This window comes from Dermacentor variabilis, chromosome 3, assembly GCF_050947875.1.
Source record: "Dermacentor variabilis isolate Ectoservices chromosome 3, ASM5094787v1, whole genome shotgun sequence".
Lineage (NCBI taxonomy): Eukaryota > Metazoa > Arthropoda > Arachnida > Ixodida > Ixodidae > Dermacentor > Dermacentor variabilis.
Genome location: NC_134570.1, coordinates 143,471,415 through 143,491,823, shown reverse-complemented (window position 1 = coordinate 143,491,823; position 20,409 = coordinate 143,471,415). Strand labels below are relative to the sequence as shown.

Sequence of the window (20,409 nt, the reverse complement as noted above, 5' to 3'; positions counted from 1 at the left end):
CGTTAGTAAGCTGATTCCATTCCGTTACTGTTCCTGGAAGAAATGAATATTTGAAGCAGTTACTACGCTGGCGAAAAGGGGTGATTGTGAGATTATGACGTTGTCTTGTGATGTAACTTGAACAGAAGGATGTTAATCCGTCAATATTAATCTTAAAATGATCTTTGATAAATTGGTATAAGAACTTAAGTAGGGAAACGCGATTTCTTTCGGATACAGATATCAAACCAGCCCTATTTAACAGATCAGTTACTGATGTGCATCCATAGTTATTGTACACAAAACCAACTTCTCTATTTTGTACTTTTTTCAATTTTATTATTGTTCATTTTAGTAAAGGGATCCCAAATTATCGCCGCATAATCTAGCATTGGAAGGACAACCAATTTGTAAACTAGGAGCCGGACTCTGGGTGTGGAGAGTTTTAGCGCTCACCTAAGAGAAAAAGTTTACGCTTAGCATTCCTTATAACGTGATGAATGTGTTTAGTCCAGTCAAGGTCGTTAGTAATCCATAATCCTACATATTTGCATTAGGCGACTTTGGAAAGGATATTGGTCGCAAATAAATATTGGAATACTAGGGGATTTTTCTTGCGGGTTATTCTCATGTAATCAAGCGTCACTTACAGCGCATACATAGACAGAGGACAAAAAAGGACGACGCAGACAAGCGCTGGAATACCAACTAGCCCGTACTCAAACCTTGCTTCAGTATATTCTCATGTAAGCGCTTTTTTGAAAATTTATAGGCATCTGTCAGACATCCCACCATTCAGTAATATTTTGGAAGGCCTCATTCAGTGTTGTTTGATCTGTTATAGTTTTAATTTCTGAGTAGAGCACGCAATCATCCGCGTATAATTGAATATGAACTGTAATGTGTTTTACATATGTTGTTGATATAAATGATGAATAGAAGTGGCCCAAGCACCGAACCCTGAGGCCCGCCAGAGACAACAGAAAGAGACTGAGATGAATGATCACGAAAAGTGACATATTGTTGACGGTTACTAAAGTATGCTGAAATCGAATAAGTAGTCCTGTTCTTTTTTATTGTGCTACTAATTTAGAAAGCAGCTTTTTGTGAGAAACTTTAGCAAGTGCTTTTGCGAAATCCATAAGTATGGCATCTGTTTGGTTCCCATTATTTATAGAGTAAGCAAAGTCATGTACAGTTTGGACTAATTGAGTGCTAGTAGAATAACTTTTCCGGAATCCGTGCTGAAGATATGTAATAAAATCATGTTTTTCAAGAAAATCAGAGATGTGAGTTTGTATTATGTGCTCCCTAATTTTGCAAGTTGTCGCAGTTAGTGAGATTGGTCTATAATTATTGATGCTCTCTTTTTTACCGTTTCTATGTACTGGTTGAACTCTGGCCGTTCTCCAGTCGTTCAGAACCCGTCCTTTGTTTAGAGATCTTGAAAATAATATAAACAAGTACTTGGCTCTCCATTCTGCATACCTAGTTAGGAGTGCATTTGGTATGTTATCGTCCCCGGGAGAGTTCTTGGTACCGAGATTCAAAAGCATTTTAATAATGCCTTGCTCGCTGATCACAAGATGAGGCATTCCAGGTAACTATAGTTGCGAGAAGAAAGCAGACCCACGAGTGTAAAATAACGTATATTTACAAATGGTGTATATGGCGTTTAGGCAACTGCCAGACATCGTCTTCCTCTAGTCCAATTCAACTTCTTCCTTCACTTCACCGTAACATCACGCTCCCGGAGGGGTAGCTCCGTCCCGGTGCAAGTTATACAGCCCCACGTAATCGGGGGCATAGGGCCTGAGCTTGGCGACGTGAACAACATCGCTGGTTACGTTGGGAGGCACTGAAGGCTGACCGACTGGGGCGACCTCGTATGTCACGTCGGACAGTTGGCCTAAGATCTGGTACAGACCAGAATAACGGGAAAGTAGTTTTTCCGACAAGCCGACGCGACGTGTAGGCGTCCAGAGGAGGTGAAGGGAACCTGGGGAAAAATGGTGGTCTCCGTGGCGAAGGTCGCAGCGTCGCTTTTGAGAAGCTTGCGAGGCTGTGAGGCGATGAAGGGCGACTTGTCGGGCCTGGGCGGCTAAGTCAATTGCATCGCGAACGTAACCAGTGCTGGGTCGTTGTACTGCGGAAGGTAGCAACGTGTCAAAGGGCAAGGTTGGGTCACGCGCATACAACAGGTAAAATGGTGAAAATCCGGCAGGGTCGTGACGGGACGAGTTGTATTCAAAAGTGAAGTATGGTAAAGCGACGTCCCAGTCGCGGTGATCCTCAGAAACGTACATGGCGAGCATTTCAGTGAGTGTGCGGTTCAGTCGCTCGGTGAGGCTGTTCGTTTGAGGGTGGTACACGGCAGCAATCTGGTGTTCTGTAGAACAGGAGCGGAGCAGATCATTGACGACCTTCGATAGAAAGTAGCGGCCGCGCTCCTTCAGCAACTGGCGAGGGGCGCCGGGGTGCAGGATGACGTCGTATAGGTAAGTAGTCGGCGACATCTGTAGCGCACCTGGTTGGCAGCGCTCGTGCAATGGCATATCTCGTGGCATAATCGGTTGCTACAGCAATCCATTTGTTTCCTTTGATGGAAATTGCAAAGCGGCCAAGGAGGTCGAGGCCCACACGGAAGAAGGGCTTTGTAGGTATATCAACTGGTCGAAGCAAACCAGCGGGAGGCATAGCAGGCGTCTTCCGGCGCTGACACAGGTCGCAAGTAGCGACATAACGGCGCACAGAGCGATAAATGCCGGACCAGAAGAAGCGTCGCCGCAGGTGGTCGTAATTACGAGTGATGTCCAGATGTCCAGCAGTAGGAGCATCGTGAAGTTGCTGGAGCACGGCGAGCTGAAGGTACTTGGGGACGACTAGGAGGAGCTCCGGGCTGTCAGGACAAACGCTGCGACGGTATAAAGTTCCATCGCCGAAGGTGAACATCCGAAGAGACGAGTCATTGGGCGAGGAGCTTAGGCGTTCCATAAGTGTTCGAAGAACAGGATCCCTGCGCTGCTCGTCGCCAATATGGAGGAAGCTGGAGGGGGATAGAACACATGTCCGAGTCGGAATTTGTATCGTCCGGTTGATCCACGGGATTGCGGGACAGGCAGTCAGCGTCTTTATGCAGGCGCCCTCACTTTTACATAATAGAAAATGTATATTCTTGTAGACGTAATGCCCAACGTGCAAGTCGTCCAGTTGGGTCCTTCAAAGAGGAGAGCCAGCAGAGGGCGTGATGAGTGGTTACGACGCAGAAGCTCCGACCGAAAAGGTACGGTTGAAATTTCGCGACCGCCCATACGAGCGCAAAAAATTCTCTCTCAGTAATGGAGTAATTTCGCTCGGGCGTGGAAAGAAGGCGGCTAGCGTAAGCGATGACACGGCCTTGGCACTGTTGACGCTGAGCGAGAACAGCGCCGATGCCATGACCACTCGCGTCAGTTCATACTTCAGTGGGCGCGGAAGGGTCAAAGTGTGAGAGAATCGGGGAAGTTGTAAGCCGCTCAATCAGGCTAGAGAAGGCTTTCTCCTGCAGTGGTCCCCAAGAGAAAGAGGCGTCTTTCTTAAGACGGTCAGTGAGAGGGTGAGCGATGTCGGCAAAATTTTTCACATATCGCCGGAAATAAGAGCATAAGCCATGAAAACTACGGGCATCGTTTGCTGAACAAGGTACAGGAAAATTTTGCACGGCGTGAACTTTCTGTGGATGAGGTTGGATTCGGGCGGCGTTTACGAGATGGCCGAGAATCTTAATTTCACGGCGACCCAAATGGCACTTGGAGGAGTTTAGCTGAAGGCCAGCCCTGCGAAACGCGGATAGTATGGTAGTGAGACGCCGCAGGTGGCTCTCAAAGTTCGGCGAAAGCAGAATCCCATCATCGAGGTAACAGAGGAATGTAGACCACTTCAAGCCACGCAAGAGAGAGTCCATCATGCGCTCGAATGTAGCTGGCGCATTGCATAATCCAAAGGGCATGACTTTAAATTGGTACAGACCGTCCGGTGTGACGAAGGCGGTTTTCTCGCGGCCATTCTAATCGACGCTAATCTGTCAATAGCTGGAGCGGAGGTCAATTGATTAAAACTATTGGGATCCGTGAAGGCAGTCAAGAGCGTGATCAATGCGAGGCAGGGGATAAACATCCTTCTTTGTTATCCTGTGGAGGTGACGGTAGTCAACGCAGAAGCGCCACGAGTTGTATTTTTTCTTTACTAAGACAACCTGTGATGTCCCCGGGCTACTGGAAGGTTCAATGATTACCTTGTCCATCATCCTGGGTACCTCTTTCTGGATAATGGCCCTTTCTTTTGCGGAGACACGATATGGCCGCGTATGAATGGGGCTGGCGTCACCGGTGTTGATGGGATGCGTGACAACAGATGTCTGGCCAAGTTTACGGTCGTCCAAATCAAAGATGTCCCGATAAGATGACAGGAGGTGACGCAGTGGTGTTGTTTGCTCGGAAAGAAGGACAGGGGCGATCATCTTAGAAACGTCGTCCGCAGGCGTCGAGTACGAAGGAGTGGGGGACAATGGTCCGTTGGCACTGAGGAAGGCTTCAGGGATCAAAGAACATATCTGAAATTCTTCCAAAGGAGTGATATGCGCTATGGCGATACCGAGTGGCAGCACATGTGACGAAAATCCAAAATTGAGGATGGGCACGCGAGCGCAGTTTTCGCGGATCCGGATTAAGGTGCTCGGTAGGGCAATACTGCGGGACAAAACCACGTCAGTAATCTGCAACACGACGTACTCGCCATCAGGTACGGGAGGACAGGGCGTCAGGAGGACATTTGTAGCCGACTGTGGAGACAGCCTTGCAAACTCAGCAGAACATAAGCGGTGTGAAGCACAAGTGGTTGCGTCGGCACGAAGCGGCAGATCCAGCTGTACAACACCTGCGGAGCAGTCAATTTGGGCAGAGTGTTTCGAAAGGAAGTCGAGGCCAAGAATTAGGTCGCGTGGACAGTGTTCAAGGACGATAAATAGAACAACAGTATAATTGCCCCCAATGGTCACACGTGCTGTGCGCATTCTAAGGACAGGTGCAGTACTCCCATCGGCGACTCGCACAGTGCACGGTACGGCGGGTGTCAGAACCTTTTTGAGCCTTCGGCGGAGAGCAGCGCTCATAACTGAAATCTGCGCTCCTGTATCAACGAGATATCTAACAGGAATGTCATCAACTTCAATGTCCAGTAGGTTTCCACATGTAGGCAGGCTCAACAGAGGATTTATGGGCCGGGTCGGAGTTGCAGCTTCACCTCTGGGAGCTGCACCGCCTAGTTTCCCGAAGCGAAGCGACCGGTTGCAGAAGGGGACGAAGAGCGGTGAACGAGAAGCGAACGGGACCTACGACCTTGCGGAGACGGGGAGCGGCTGGATCTTGGTGGAGCACTGTCGGCGTTGAGGTTCCTAGTCGGCATATAGGCCGAGTAAGTACGATTGTCTGGTACTTGGTGGCAGTGACTCGGTGACGACCACCAAGGAGGCGATGACCAGTGGTTGCGGCAATGACGGGCGATGTGTCGAATACCGGAACAATTAAACCAGATGGTGTTATCATCCGCTGTGCGTCAGTCAGCTGGGTTGCGACGGAGTGGCGGAAAGCTTTGCGTCTGGGAGCGAGCGGCCGGAGAAATCTGGTAGGTGTTTGTATGGTGGACCGAGCATAGAGATGGAATGCCCAAACTTGCTATTTCCTCCCGAACGACCGCTTGTAGAAGTGAGATAGCGGGTACGCTTTCCCGACAGTCTGAACGAACTGGAGCCGTTGCCACGGCCTCAAGCTCACGGCGAACGATGCGCGTTATTTTTTCTGGTCCTCTGGGCTGAACGAACCGCGGCGGGTCTTCGCAAGAAGATGTCGCGGCGGTATTGGACAATACGAAGCGGCCCTTCGCTTGTTCGAAGCGCCGGCACTCCTTTATAATTGCACCCACAGTCAATCATTACACATCAGGAGATTGAAGGCATCGTCTTCGATACCTTTCAATATGTGACCAATCTTGTCTGCCTCGGTCATGTCGTCATCAGCCTAGCCACAGAGGGACAGCACATCCTGTATGTACACGACATACGATTCTGTGGACGTCTGAGTGCGGCACGCAAGTTTTTTCTTTTTTTTTTTTACTGCCAGCTCACGACCGACAGGTCTGGCAAACAGGTCTCGCATTTTTTTCTTTGCAGACATCCCAGCTCGTTAGGTCAGCTTCATGTGCGTCGTACCATTGCTTCGCACTTCCCCTCAGATAAAATATCAAGCTTGCTAGCATCATTGTTAGGTCCCACCTGTTGTTGTCGCACACTCGCTCGTACATCATAAGCCAGTCCTCGATGTCGGCGTTGTCCGTGCCACAAAATGTCCCCGGGTCCCGCGGATGAGTGAGGATGACCGTCGGCACGGGCTGCCAAGGCGTTCTCGCTTGTGTCGGATGATTTACCATTGTAGCGGCAGGTAGATGACGTCCGCTGCGAAGTTCCGTGATTGTACCCCGCACCTCCACCAAAATGTTGTGGGAGGAAAGCAGGCCCACGAGTGTGAAATAACGTATATTTACAAATGGTGTATGTGGCGCTCAGGCAACTGCCAGATTTCGTCTTCCTCTAGTCCAATTCAACTTCTTCCTTCACTTTACCCTAACAATATCTTTCGAAAGGGGGCAGTATGCCAATATCATTAGTGAAAACAGATTTGAATTATTCATTAAAAGCAGGTGACATTTCTTTTTCGTCATGGGTTGGAGTTCCTTTGACTTCAAACGCATGAGAATCTCAGGATACCGGAGAGATTGTGCGCCTGAATTTCTCTGGTGATGTTGAAATGAAGTTAGGCAACAAGTTGCAAAATAATTTTCTTTATTGCCGAACCTCTTGGAGAACATCAGGGGTATCCGTCACGCAATGTATGCAGACGACCTGACGATTTGGACGTGCGCGGAATCGGTGGGCGAACAACAATACGCCCTGCAGGAAGCCATCGACAGGACCGAGCATTATCTACACCGCTGCGGTCTTTTATGCGCGCCGGAATAATCGGAGCTCCGGATCCTCAAAAAGAGGACAAGAGGGCGGCCTCCGCAGGAGACACCTAACCCAACGTTGACACTAGATGGAGCCAACATACCCAAGGTGTACACACTCTGTATTCTGGGCCTCACTTTCATGAAGGACGGTGCCGATCTCGCCGCCATGAAAAAACTGCAAGCGACAGTTACCCAAGTCGCGCACTTGGTGCGAAGAGTGACAAACAAAAAGCACGGCCTGAAAAAGCAGGACACAATAAGAATAATACAAGCCCTGATTATCAGCAGAGTCGCTTACGGCACCCCGTACCTGGGTCTCAAGAACAGCGAGAGTGACAAATTGAACACCGTAATACTAAAGACCTACAAGCTGGCACTGGGGCTTTCACCGACGACGTCGACGGAGAAGCTACTCAGCCTGGGCATCCACAATACTTGGGAGGAACTAGTAGAGGCTCACAAGACGAGCCAGATAGAGCGACTCAAGCTCACTAGCACGGGTAGGGACACGCTAATAAGACTGGGCTACCCAGTCGAATATGAGTCCACAAAACAGCGGGTTCCTCTACACCTGAGGGAGAAGGTCACGGTGGCCAGCATTCTGAGAAACATGCATCCTGACTACCACAGAGAAAGGAGGCGAGCGAGAGTGAAAGCTCTACGTAAGGCCTCTACGTAAGGTCAATTCTATGAAGCAAACCCTAAACTTGCCTTTCCGTTCGTTGCTTCGAAAGTCATCTTGCCTTGGGTGTTTGCACAAAACCCATTATTATAACAACGATTGAAAGGACGTCCTGTTTCATCAGCCTCATTATATATCTTCATGGAGCGAGCATCGCTTCAAGGTGTGTTTGCCGTCATGTCGCACAAAAGAAGACATGGTAATACGTTGCACGCTTAATATCTTCACAGAATGCTCTGCTGTGAGACCTCTGATACATTGCGGCTCAAATTACCGTTTCTACGCTATTCTTGGGTTGACTGGTTCCATCACGGTTCTCTTGTTGTATCGCTATCTACAAGTGCCTTGAGCATAAGCTAAAGCAAAAACAAATACTTTTAGTCACCTGTGACCAAAAACTGCACGCTTGAAGAACTCGCTATAGTAGTCATTCTCAGCATGAACAATGCTAACAGACCTACGGTAACAGACGCTCCAATAGTTGATAATGTTCTTCACTAAGCAAGGCAAGGAGCAGGCCTGCTACAGGGGAGATTTGTTCCTGTCATTGGTTTTATTCGACGACGAGAGTGACTATCAATGATAATCATCAAGCTGCTTTCAAATTGTGCAACATTCTCTATTTTCTATCTATTGTTTCACTCTGCGCAAGCTGTCACACCTGCGCAATGCAATTGCGCATGAACTTGCGTTTGCTCACCATACAGATCCAGCACGTTACATAATTAACAACATAATATTTATTCTGCCTTCAAATTTGATCCACTTCTGTAACACGCAAGTACATAATATGTACATAATTTTGATGTAAAATTGGTCTAGGCTGTCTTGGCTACGCATCTATAAGTGCAGTTACGTTCTTATAAGTGGTCTACGCATTATAAGCGCACCAAGCATTAAAGATGTTTCGGCGACCGAGATAGCCATGGTACGATTACACACCTAAAGTTGACTTTTGCACAAAATGGCATGTACAAATAAAGTTTAGTTGGCATGTCGAAACTACTTTCGGCGCATTGACAACGCCTAATATTCAAGCCGGTAAAGAGACTGTTCAGAGCCCTTTTCACATCAATTGATGTCAAGAACAGCTGATGCGAACTGCGTTACAATTGCTGAGAGCGACAAGTTCAACTAAACTGATTCGCCTAAAAGCCTGACAATTTGCAACCCCGATCCTGCCATGCGAAGGCGCAATCGTACACACCTAGAAATGACCATGCAACTTCGCTAACTGGCCCTTGGGCGACAGGAGTTGCATAGGTTAAACACGTGTCTTATTCTTCATGTTTTGTCGTACAGGTACAATACTGTCATTTTGTTTTATAGGCAAGGCTATTTCTCAGTGGCCCTGTGTGCTGCCTTTGCGCACTTTGAAAATGAATAGTTGGAAGAATGATAAGTGGTGGTTTGAACGCGCTTTGCAAATCTCACCTAACGTTCATGATGCTGTGCGAAATGAATGCGTTGACTCCTATCACTTGGTTTATGTTCATTGATCTTCCGACAGAACATTTTATTCATGAAACGATGTCACTACAAAGCATTGGCGATGATCATTGTTCAGAGGAGCAAAAATAATGAACGTGGGTAATACAAGAAGTTTTGCGGCGATTTCAGATCTTCAAGAGAAAGTCGAAAGCCTCACGAACACTGTGAGATCTATCCCCACAAGTTTGCAATATATTATCTGATAAATGCAATACGGTATTGCCTGAAGTAGCCTGGCAAGATAACGAGCAAGTTGTTATTAGGCACCGAAGTAAAGGAATTGACGGCGAACTGGATTCATATAGGTTAAGCGATGAGGAACAATTGATGAACTAACTTGAGTGGCATAATCGAGAGCTCAATTCTGCATTCGACGATTAGAGTTTTCTCGACAAAGGAAATTCAGTTTCCGCTTGTCTTCAACTTAACGCGCTGCCCCATTATGATGTAAGCGGTGTGCACGGCTTTCCGTCGAAACCTCATGAAACACCAGGTATTGTCGTTCATATCGCCAGAGGCTCCGTCCGGGACGACGGGCTTTGAAACGAAAGCAAGCTAAGGGCTGTTAGATTGAGATGAGGGCTGCCAGAGACGCAGCAGCTACTATGACAAACAAAATTAAGGCTACGTGTAGGTGACTTGTTTTATTTATTCAAGTAGGCCCTAAAAGACAGAAAGACATTAGATAGGGCGGACATAACCATGAATAAAATGGGGTTGTGCAAGTTCCCAATTTACACAGCTAAGCATAAAATTAACTAAATTAATACAGCAAAGATTGAGTCACAACAAAACTATTGTTACACATGATCAATAAATGTGCAACTAATAATTATATCAGCAATTCGAAACACATCACAAATAATTTGTAAATGCCTCGTGACCAAAAACACTGACTATGCCACAACTAAAAGCACAGCTACAAAAAAAAAACGCCCTTACACAGCACAGCGAGAATGACGTATTGCAATGGATATACAACTTGTCAAGATCACAAAGATTTTGCAAGTATTGTTAACAGACATGAGCTTATATTTTGAAAAAAAAGCATTTCACACCGTTTACAAATGCGTTATGATCAGTAAAACGTACCATGCTAGCCGCAAGCTGAATCCACTGGTGGATGGCAAGATCTAGCGGTGCGTGAAAATAAAAGTGAGTTCGGGTTAAGATACATTCCACATTAAGCTGATGATCAGGCCGCGTCAACACACGATGGGCTAGTCTGATCAGAAACGTAGTGCGTCATGACAGATTGTGTTAAAGCACATGAAAACATAACACAAGCATGGGCGGTCTACGTTTTTCAAGTACGACTTGAATAATTGATCTATTTATTTATATTTGTTTTATTTTATTTTTGTTATTTTATGATGTTATTTATGTAGCTCTTTGAGAAGAATCGGAGAGATCTATTTTGCAGAGACTCGAATTTCCTATATGAGGTATTGCCTTATGCTGGTTTTAAATTAGGGATGCGTATGCGATTTTAGGCCGAACATAATAGTGGTGTCAGGGAGAAGCTTAGTCGGCGTAGTTAGCTAAATGCAAGTTGCAGGGAACTAAGCCAAGTGTTTTATATGCTTTGGAAGCTGTGGCGTTTATATGAGTGTTTCATGGCAAATACGGTAATAAACGGACGTCCAAATACTTTATAGCGCATGTTGAGCATTTAGGCATATCGCTTAATGTGCACTTGCGTAACACATAGTTAACTTTCGCCGTATATATGGCTTAATTTGGCTGTATTGACATTAATTTCCATTTGCCACTCATTGCATCATTTACTGAGCTTGTCTAAATCAGATTTGTGAGTAGCAAGCATCTATACATACAGTACGTAATTTTTCGATAAATCATGAAATCTTCAGGAAATATTCTGACTGCGGAACACAGGCTACTACTGATAATAATATTTGGGGTTTTACGTGCCAAAACCACTTTCTGATTATGAGGCACGCCGTAGTGGAGGACTCCGGAAATTTTGACCACCCGGGGTTCTTTAACGTGCACCTAAATCTAAGCACACGGGTGTTTTCGCATTTCGCCCCATCGAAATGCGGCCGCCGTGGCCGGGATTCGATCCCGCGACCTCGTGCTCAGCAGCCGAACACCATAGCCACCAGGCTACTACTGATATCGTTAATATAAACTAAAGATGAAATAGGCCCGAGCAAACAAATCTCGTGGTACACCAAATTTAATGTAGAATAATGAAAACGATTGTTCATTCAGAAAAACTCATTGGTGAGAGGATAGTTAAGAAATTCGTTAAGTACGAAATAGGATTCCTGCTGCAGTACATTTCTAGTATCTAATTCGGTTTGATGTAGGCAATACGTTGTGTCATTTTATTGATTCAAATGTAAGCAGATTTGCGCCGACAAACATCGTGAAAAGGGTTTCGCCGAATTTTTATTGTCCCATCAGCTCGTAAAAAGATGCAGCTTAAACTGGCAAAGGTGAATTACACCGTGAACTACGTGTTAAATTTATTCATTAGTGAGATCTCAATGTTGCAGTTGTGCCTTCTTTCTATACGTTGGTTTTTTATATACAATAAAATTTCTTTCATGGTCCCTATTTATGGGGCTAACGGGCGCTAGAGGATCGGATAACAATAGCACTTATTTGTGATAGAGGAGATAGTATGCAAAAAAACACTAGTGTTTTCTGGATTGTTTATGCGTGCAGACAATGAGGTCAATAAGCTTTCTTTATGAGATTCACTACCTATCACAGTAGTTTTATTAGTCTTGGAAAAAGATATCATCTTCATATATTTCAATGTTCCTGCGAGGTGGTGCACTACCGAGATATACACCACCCATTTCAATGTTTCTACCACCATAAGGTTGGATACCTGCCGTACTGCCAAAACCTCGTGCAAATCGACTGCTTGCGTAGCCTATACCCATACTATTATGCGCGCCACTTAGCGAGTTCCATGTTCCACCATTCATTCCGCCACCTGTGTTATGAAAGCCAGTCGCAGTTCCACCATTTGTTCCTCCAAAACTGAATGGTCCCATGCCATAACTCAATGAACCCGCGCCGAGACCCTCGCCACCACCGATTCCAGCCCAATAGCTACTACCATGAGGGCCTCTTGAGCCGTCATTTATTACAGAGCCCGAAATACCTGCAGTGTGTGCGCCCACTTCTCGGCCACCACCACTGCCGGCACTACCGATTCCCGCTCCTGGCAAGCGAGTTTCTCTTGCAGCTCCACCAGAGCCAGCTAACGCTGCACTGTTTGCAACTCCACTGGCCAACCGGTTAGTAGGTGTCGCAATCCCTCTGTTGCTCAAAGAACCAACGCCGACTCCTTCTTCATGGCCTGTGATGGCACTGTTTGTTCCGCCACTTGCGAGCGCACTAACGCTAGCACTACCGGCGCTTCCGTTAGATATACCACCTCTGGCTGCTGTAGGCCCGCTGCTGCCGGCTGTTGCTGCAGGGGCCAGAATATTGAATCCACCGCCAGCACCACTCAAGGCAACATGGCCCAGGCCAGCGCCACTTGCCTCACCTGTTAAATGAGGTAGAGCCGTACTTTCACCTGATGAGCCCGAGTTACCAATTTCCCTGCCAGGATTGCCTACAGAGCCAACTCTGACTCCTTCGCTGGCACCGCTGACATGACCGCTAACTATGCCGGTTGTTCCTCCGTCGGTTGAACCCGCAATATTACCCGCACCAGCAATAAACACAGCGCTGGGAATATTTCCAACACCCCCAACACTCGCAATGCCGGTGCCAGCACCGCCTCCAACGACGTTTCTCACAGGGACACCCCAACTCCCACCTGGCAAGCCGGTGTTTGATATTCCAATACCGTCATTGCCTCTGGAACCAACGCCGACTGCTTCGCTGCCGGGGCTAACAGCGCCAGTAACTACGCTAGTTCTAATTGTGTCAGTTGAACTGGCATTGTTACCTGATGTTGGAGGGCTACTGCTTGGTGCCCCCCGGCTGTGGAGTACACCTACACTACTACTCAGTGAACTCGTGTCAGTGCCAAGAGCTCTGTTACTACCAACGGAACTGGAAAAGGTTCCCGCTGCGCCTCCAACTGCTACAGTACCAAAACTGAGGGGAGTTCCACTTTCTCGAGTAAATCCGTTGCTAGTAGTTTCAATCCGACCGTTTCCGACACTATGGACGCCAATTCCTGCGTCATTGCCACCAGCGCCAATACCTTCACTGAGCACTGCTCTGCTTGAAGCACCATTAGATGTCCCGCTGATGCTACTTGAAACCGTTCCACTTCCGGTTGACCCTCTACTCATTCCCGAGCCGCTGACAATGGCACCATTACTCTCACCGCCTTCTCTCAAGCTTCCTGTAACACCACTGATGGCACCACCAGGAGAGAGAATGGTAAGTACACGGCCACTCTCAGCGGCGGCAGTGGATGAGACACCAGAGCCAGGTGTTGATAATCTGGTGCTTATTGCTTCCGTCCCACTATTACCAGTAGAACTGCCAGGCACAGTTGCGCTGCCCCCAATGCCAGTCCCATTAGGTGTCCCACCACTGGCACTAGTACCAGGTTCATTGCTGGGAGCGTTAGACCTACCACCATTACTCCTATGATTGCTTCCGGTATCTGTGTTGATTCCTATGCCACCTCCTCCAGCTATAGCAATCGTTGCACCTTCGGAACCCGGTACGGCTGATCCGCCGATAGCAGCGACACCTCTACTGCTGCCAGACGAGCCGATTCCGTCACCTGCTGCGGTGGTGCTAACGGCACCACCAGCTGCATCGCTCAAACTTCCAGTTCCTGTAGTCGCGCTGGGGTCTGGATTACGAACACTCTCATTTGATAGTCCACCATTACTGATTCTCAATCGACTACCGGTGAGCGATGTGTTGTTTACCCCTGTGCTGGAGCCACTACCAACACCGATGGCTGTATTACGTACTCCACCGCCACTTTCTACGTTGGCCCCGTCAGGGTTATGTGTGTTGCTACCGGACAAACCTGTGCTGCTTAGTACACTCACGCTAGTGCTGCCAAAACCTGTAGACCCTGTAGCGCTGCTGCCACTGAGGCCATGCAAACCTCCATTTCCGCCGGATGCGGCCGAAGCGTTTGCAATCCCGCCGCTTCCAGTAGAACTTGAATTGGCTTCAAAAAGGCTAAGCCAGCTCTTGTCGCGCTTGTATCGCGCTATCAGGAACATACAGATTATCGTGCATCCTACTTTACGGCGCTTCCCTGTTCTACCACGGCTTCCACTGCCAAATACGCCTTGTGAAGTACTCGTATCGCGGAATAATCCCTTTCGACTAGCGCATTCACAATCAAACCACATCTGTCTCCTCCTCCGTTCGAGCCTCTGCCTCTTCGATGCTGCAGTATTTGGCGCTCCAGCTGTCCTGTTCAAATGTGTGTACACCGCATAACTGTTGTTACGTTGACTGGAAGTAACAGAGGATGCGAGATCCCTCTTGATGCGCTTTATCTCTCCGTAACTCGCCGTCCCCTGGCATGATCCTCTTCGGCAGTGACCGGTCTACAAATCGAAAGTGGGAAATTAAGTAAATTTGACAGAAGTATGTATTATGACAAGCTTGAAGAATCAATTCTGTGAAGGATAGTTTCATGTTCGTAGTATACAATCATTGTTCTATCATGGAATCAGTAGAAATGTACGAAGCATTCAAATTGCGTTTCTTATAATTAAATAGGCTAGTCATTCAATGAAATCCTTACTTGCATACATGTTTCAGTTCATTTGCCAAACACTATGTAGGGGAGTAAGTTGACGAAATATATTTTAAACGTCATCGATAATTAAAACTTTACAAATTGTACGCCTAACCTCTAGGTCTTCCTTAATATGTTGAAGACAAGCCCACACGAATAAATTTGTTCATTACATATTGTAATACATTCAGTTGAGACACATTTCTGAACATTTGTTGCGCGGTGAGGCAGATTTCGCATTGAGGGGCTTATTTTAAGCAAAAATTCGTGCCGCGGAGTGATGAAGTCATCGTTTTCTGAGTTCTTCATTTTTGTTACATGAGAGGGAAAGTACAGTTGTTATCTGCTCAGCTCCCCAATGCACAACCTACCGGATAATTTTCGAGGCTTATTGCCACTAACATTCATGTGTAAGACAGGAAAATAAGCCATACTCTGTGACAAATTTGGGTAAAAATACGCTTGCGGCTAAGCATTGACTTAAAGCAACATAAAGTGTTTAAGGTAATACTGTCTTGTTCTTAATATTACCTATGTACAGCAAAAGCGTAAATTTTGCGAAAGGCGCCCGACGTCTACTTCTCTTTGCAAGAAAATATGGTTTATAACAAAGCACTCTGAGATGAAATTGGCCGACCGAATTGTTTTTCTTGAAATAAACAGCGGTCATAGAGAGGTATCCATGTTAAGGACAAAGCAAGGAAGCTGAGTTATGCTGTAGAAAGAATGTCAGGTGCTTAGCTTTTCAAACCACTTGAATTAGTATTTTTCCTTTATTTTATTATTCAATCCACATCTCAAGAAACCATTACTAAGTGTCGTGCTGCTGCATTTAAAAAAATATTTCGTTTAATAAAAACGCCAGAGGGAGAAGAGTTAATGAAGGCTGTATTTTAGCTATATTTAAATGTGTTCTTTTCTCTTTTTAGCACATTCATGCGGAATTCATCCATTACCAACACATTTGGGAAGGCAAAAGCAAACCCCCTGTAGTCTCGTTACCTGTCGGTTTATTCCTGACTCTCTATTTCTCATACCGCGAACAGTTAGACGCATGAGTATTTTTTCCCATTTTTATTCGTCTTCATAATATTACTTCATATTTAAAAAAAATTTCGTAATAGTCTTTAATACCTTGCTTTTCTATTCAGTTTTACAGTATCTAACGGTGTTCTACGGCTCTACAAGAAATCAGAAAAGGCCGGCAAAAAAATGGCGCATAAATATTTAGCTCCTCTCTAAAACTGAGCTGGCGCTCTTTGGCCATACCTGGCCATTGCGTCAATAGAAACCACACATTCACTCATTCTAAAGCTGATCATAATATGGGCACATATTAGCCCTTACATAAGACATTCCGCCTACCAGCCTCTCGCCTTCTCGAAAAAAGACTAGATCTAATGCGAAATGCTGTTCGTGTTCTAAATACTGGGAGAGTTTCAAGCGGTTATTGCCTGCCGGACATTTGTACTGCTGGAACTGATGAGTGATTCAAAGAAAAGTACTGAGTGTCGGTGCACTAAAGCAGGTGAAACTGTCAAAACACACAATAATCATTATTACCTTTAGCCCTTGGGAGAATCGGTCATGGATCTGAAATTGTAACAACAATTTTTTTTTATTAACGTCATGTAGTCATCGTGCACGTTCTCATACAAAGCTGTACTACTACACCTCGTCGTGTTGTTGTACACCTTCTCGTGTTCAATCTAAGTTAGTGTCAGCGACTATTATTTGTTCATGAAACGAAAACAACTTTTCTGCGAAAACGAACCCAGCTTTCGGTAATTGTATGGCCGAAGCAGATACTAGCAAGAGAGTAAGCGCTGGACACGGAAGCTTCAGTTCGGTGGAATTGTCACGTCGAGAGACTAACGAAACGGATAAGCTTGGTCCACCACTAGGAAAGCAGTCTCAGTGGCAATGGAAAGGTGCAAGCCGAGCGCAGTAAGCCCTTAGATATCATGCACCTAATTTACTTCGTTAGTTGTGTATGGTTTATTGTACGCACGACTCAGATTCGAAGCCTCGGACCGTGACGAACCTTTCGTGTACGTTTTCGATTCCTACTCGAAGCACATGCTAAGTTTAGAGCTGCTTGCAGCATACACTTGTTTTGGTCATCAACAACTGTCGATCTTCATAACTTGGAAAATTGCAATTGCTGATTAGGTCGTGTGGCAGATGAGCGACAGGCTTCGGGTGAAAGAGGAGAGGCCCCCAAAGGAACTTCAAAATATGATCAAAGAGATGAAGGCGGTTACCAGTCGCATAAGCCGGTTAGTAAAGGCCGCAGAACCGCAGAGTAAAAATGCATCATCAGTCAGTCGCTAATGACGGTACTTCGTGGTGGCAGATGTTTCTCATTGCACACTGATTCATATATGCCTGCATCTTTTACAGTCTGTACAATTTCTTACTTTTTTTACTTTTCCATATTGGGTATCTAGATTTCCAGTCCTTCTCGCGGGTTTCTTCCGGGGATACGGCAGTCTAAAAATGTGCGCCAATTCCTAGGGTAGTGAAGCCTTAAAATGTGGGCCGCTCCTATGGGCATACGCAGTCAAAAATCTAGGCCGACGTGAAAACAGGGCAGCAATGAGCAGGAAACAACGGTGGTAATTTTCACTGTAGCCTTATGGCCCGAATGAACGAATGAATGACCAAGCAAACAGTGAATGGAAGGAAGAGAGCGAGAGTGAGAGAGAGAACGAAAGATCGCGCGCAAGAGGCAGTCATACAGAGATAGAGAGAGAAGGACAGAGAAGGCGAGAGAGAACAGGAAAGGGAACGAGGGAATGTCTCTCTCGCAGATATTGACTATTGATTATAAACTGAGAAACGGCCGAAAGGGCGAAAGAAGCCTATTCGCTTCAAGCTTAGGAGTGTATGGACAAGCAACGGGTGACGAGCGTAGTACGCATGCAGACCACTCTTTCATCGTCATCATCATCAGCCTGGCTACGCCCACTGCAGGACAAAAGCATCTCCCATACTTCTCCTACTAACCCGGTCCTGTGCTAATTGTGGCCATGTTGTCCCTACAAACTTCTTAATCTCATCCGTCCACATAACTTTCTGCCGCCCCCTGCTACGCTTCCCTTCTCTTGGAATCCAGTGCGTAACCCTTCATGACCATCGATTAACTTCCTTCCTCATTACATGCCCTGCCCATGCCCATTTATTTTTGTTGATTTCAACTAAGATATCATTATTTCGCGTTTGTTCCCGTAGAGGTCGCCACAGTTGAGCCCTGTTTGTTAGGCTGCCACTAGAGTGTGGCGCCCCCTGTGACCTGTGTGCGTGTCTGTTTCTATATATGTTCGGGCCCAATAAAGGAGGGTCATTCCCTTTTCGTCTTAGCAAGTGTCGGAACGTGTCGGTCCTTCCCTGCGTGCCCGTGCCCCGCGGCACTAACCACGCGACAGGTCCCTCACCCAATCTGATCTCTTCATATCGCCCCTTAACGCTACACCCACTATTCTTCTTTCCATAGGTCGTAGCCTCGTGCTGAATTTAAGTAGGACCCTTTTCGTAAGCCTCCAGGTTTCTGCCCCGTAGGTGAGTACTGGTAATACACAGCTGTTATACACTTTTCTCTTGAGAGAATAAGGCGACCTGCTGTTCATGATCTGAGAAGGCCTGCCAAACGCACACCAGCCCATTCTTACTCTTCTGGTTATTTCAGTCACATTATCCGGACTCGCGGTCACTACCTGCCCTATATAGATGTATTCCCTTACCACTTCCAGTGCATCGCTATCTATCGTAAACTGCTGTTCTCTTCCGAGACAGTTAAACATTAGATTTCCGCAGATTAATTTTTAGACCCACCCTTCTGCCTTGCCTGTCCAGGTCAGTGAGCACGCATTGCAATTGGTCCCCTGAGTTACTAAGCAAAGCAATAGCATCAGCGAATCGCAAATTACTAAGGTATTCTCTGTTAACTCTTATCCCCAATTCTTCTCCATCCAGGTCTCTAAATACCTCCTGTAAACACCCTGTGAATAGCATTGGAGAAGTCGTACCTCCCTGCCTGACCACTCTTTTCTCGCCCTAAACCCGCAAAGAAAGGCATTCAAGTGGAGCTTGACTCCCTTTCGTACATTTCTTTAAAAATGATGTAATTCATCACATGTACATCCAGAAGGTGACCCCACAGATCGACAAATCATACTACAAAATAAATATTTCTGTAAATCTAATTCTAGTGCTCAGAAACTGCCAGTGCTTAGCGCGCCGCCTGCGTTCTTTTAAGGAATGAGGAAGTCTTGGTACTGAAGTGATCAAATAAGAATCCTTTAGAAAAGTGCGAGTCGGTTGCATTAGACCTTTGTATTTCTGTACCACATAACTAAATCTCAATTCTGCAATTCTTGAGAGCAGAGTTTGAGATAAAAAGATATATAACAAAAGGTCTCATTTTTCTAATAAATATATGCTAATATAATGCTATGTTCGCGAAAGAAGAATGCAAATACACACATGAATGTCTAACATTCATGTCGTAATCAACTTTTCTCATATTAAGAACTGCGGAAAATTATTTTCGTTATTCTAATAAAACATCCTGTGAACACGAACAGAAAGCCAATAGGGTATATTCGAAATACTGGAAGTAGGCTTTCCCACACTATAGTATAGACCTACACTGGATGGGCGGCCTTTTGCTGATGGCGCCATTAAGAAAAGTGTCGACTTGCAAAGAGTGACGATGACGTTTGGAAGAGATGATGGCTACCACGGCGGCGCCAGCGCTTGCACCCTTGTTTTTTTCTACTTTCAGGACGACATCCGCCATCTTGCGTAGCCAACCACCATACTAAGCGGATGGCGAGCATCCGCCAATGATGCCCGCCTAGCGAGAAACGAGGTGCGATAGTCGAAGCGGCAGGAGCATAGCGTTTGATAGCGAGTGCTGCTTTTTCCTGCTGAGAGAATCCAACATATTGTGTTCGCTTTTCTGAAAGTTTTGTTACACTTACTGGTAACCAGCATGCTGCACCTTTACGTAGTGCATTGAGTGCTCGCATGTTTCGCACAGGAGTCGACGTAAAATCACCACACGTGTACTTAACACTGGGGCTCATTATGTCTTGCGAAAAGACTGGTCCCTGATTGCATAACTTAATGCATTACCAAGTGTGCCGCAGGCTTTCGCCTTCGAGTAATACAGAGAGCATAAAATGCTGCCAAACTAGTTCATTAGGTGGAGGCGCAAGCTCAGCATGCTTTCGTCAGTGCACGCGAACTGTAGGCCTCCTTGCTGCCGGACAGCCAAAGAAGCACGCAATGCGCTCTGGTCTATCGGCTCTTAAAGAGGACATGTTCGATTGCCGCGCCGGCTGGTCCAAAGAGCGCCGAGCACTGCCGGTCACGCTGGCTGAGCCCTGACGCTACACCTTGCCCTAGACTGTACAGCGTACGCTTCCTGATGCGTCACGTAAGCGCGCTGCCTGTAGCGCGCGTGCGACTTCCGCACCTTGAGATACATCTT

General features: G+C 46.4%; 1 protein-coding gene across 2 annotated transcripts in view; it reads right to left on the bottom strand.

Moving 5' to 3' along the window:
- Window positions 1-9,771: 9,771 nt before the first annotated feature.
- Window positions 9,772-20,409, bottom strand: part of LOC142576354 (uncharacterized) — a 33,336-nt gene continuing 22,698 nt past the window's right edge. The window contains exons 4-5 of one of the 2 annotated variants that reach the window (XM_075686454.1): window positions 16,476-16,505; window positions 9,772-14,718 (exon numbers count right to left, since the gene is read on the bottom strand). In XM_075686454.1, the coding sequence (XP_075542569.1) occupies window positions 11,944-14,718; window positions 16,476-16,505 (2,805 nt within the window). In that variant the 3' untranslated portion in view covers window positions 9,772-11,943. The remainder of the gene's footprint in view (window positions 14,719-16,475; window positions 16,506-20,409) is intronic. The other variant, XM_075686455.1, reaches the window with a different exon arrangement.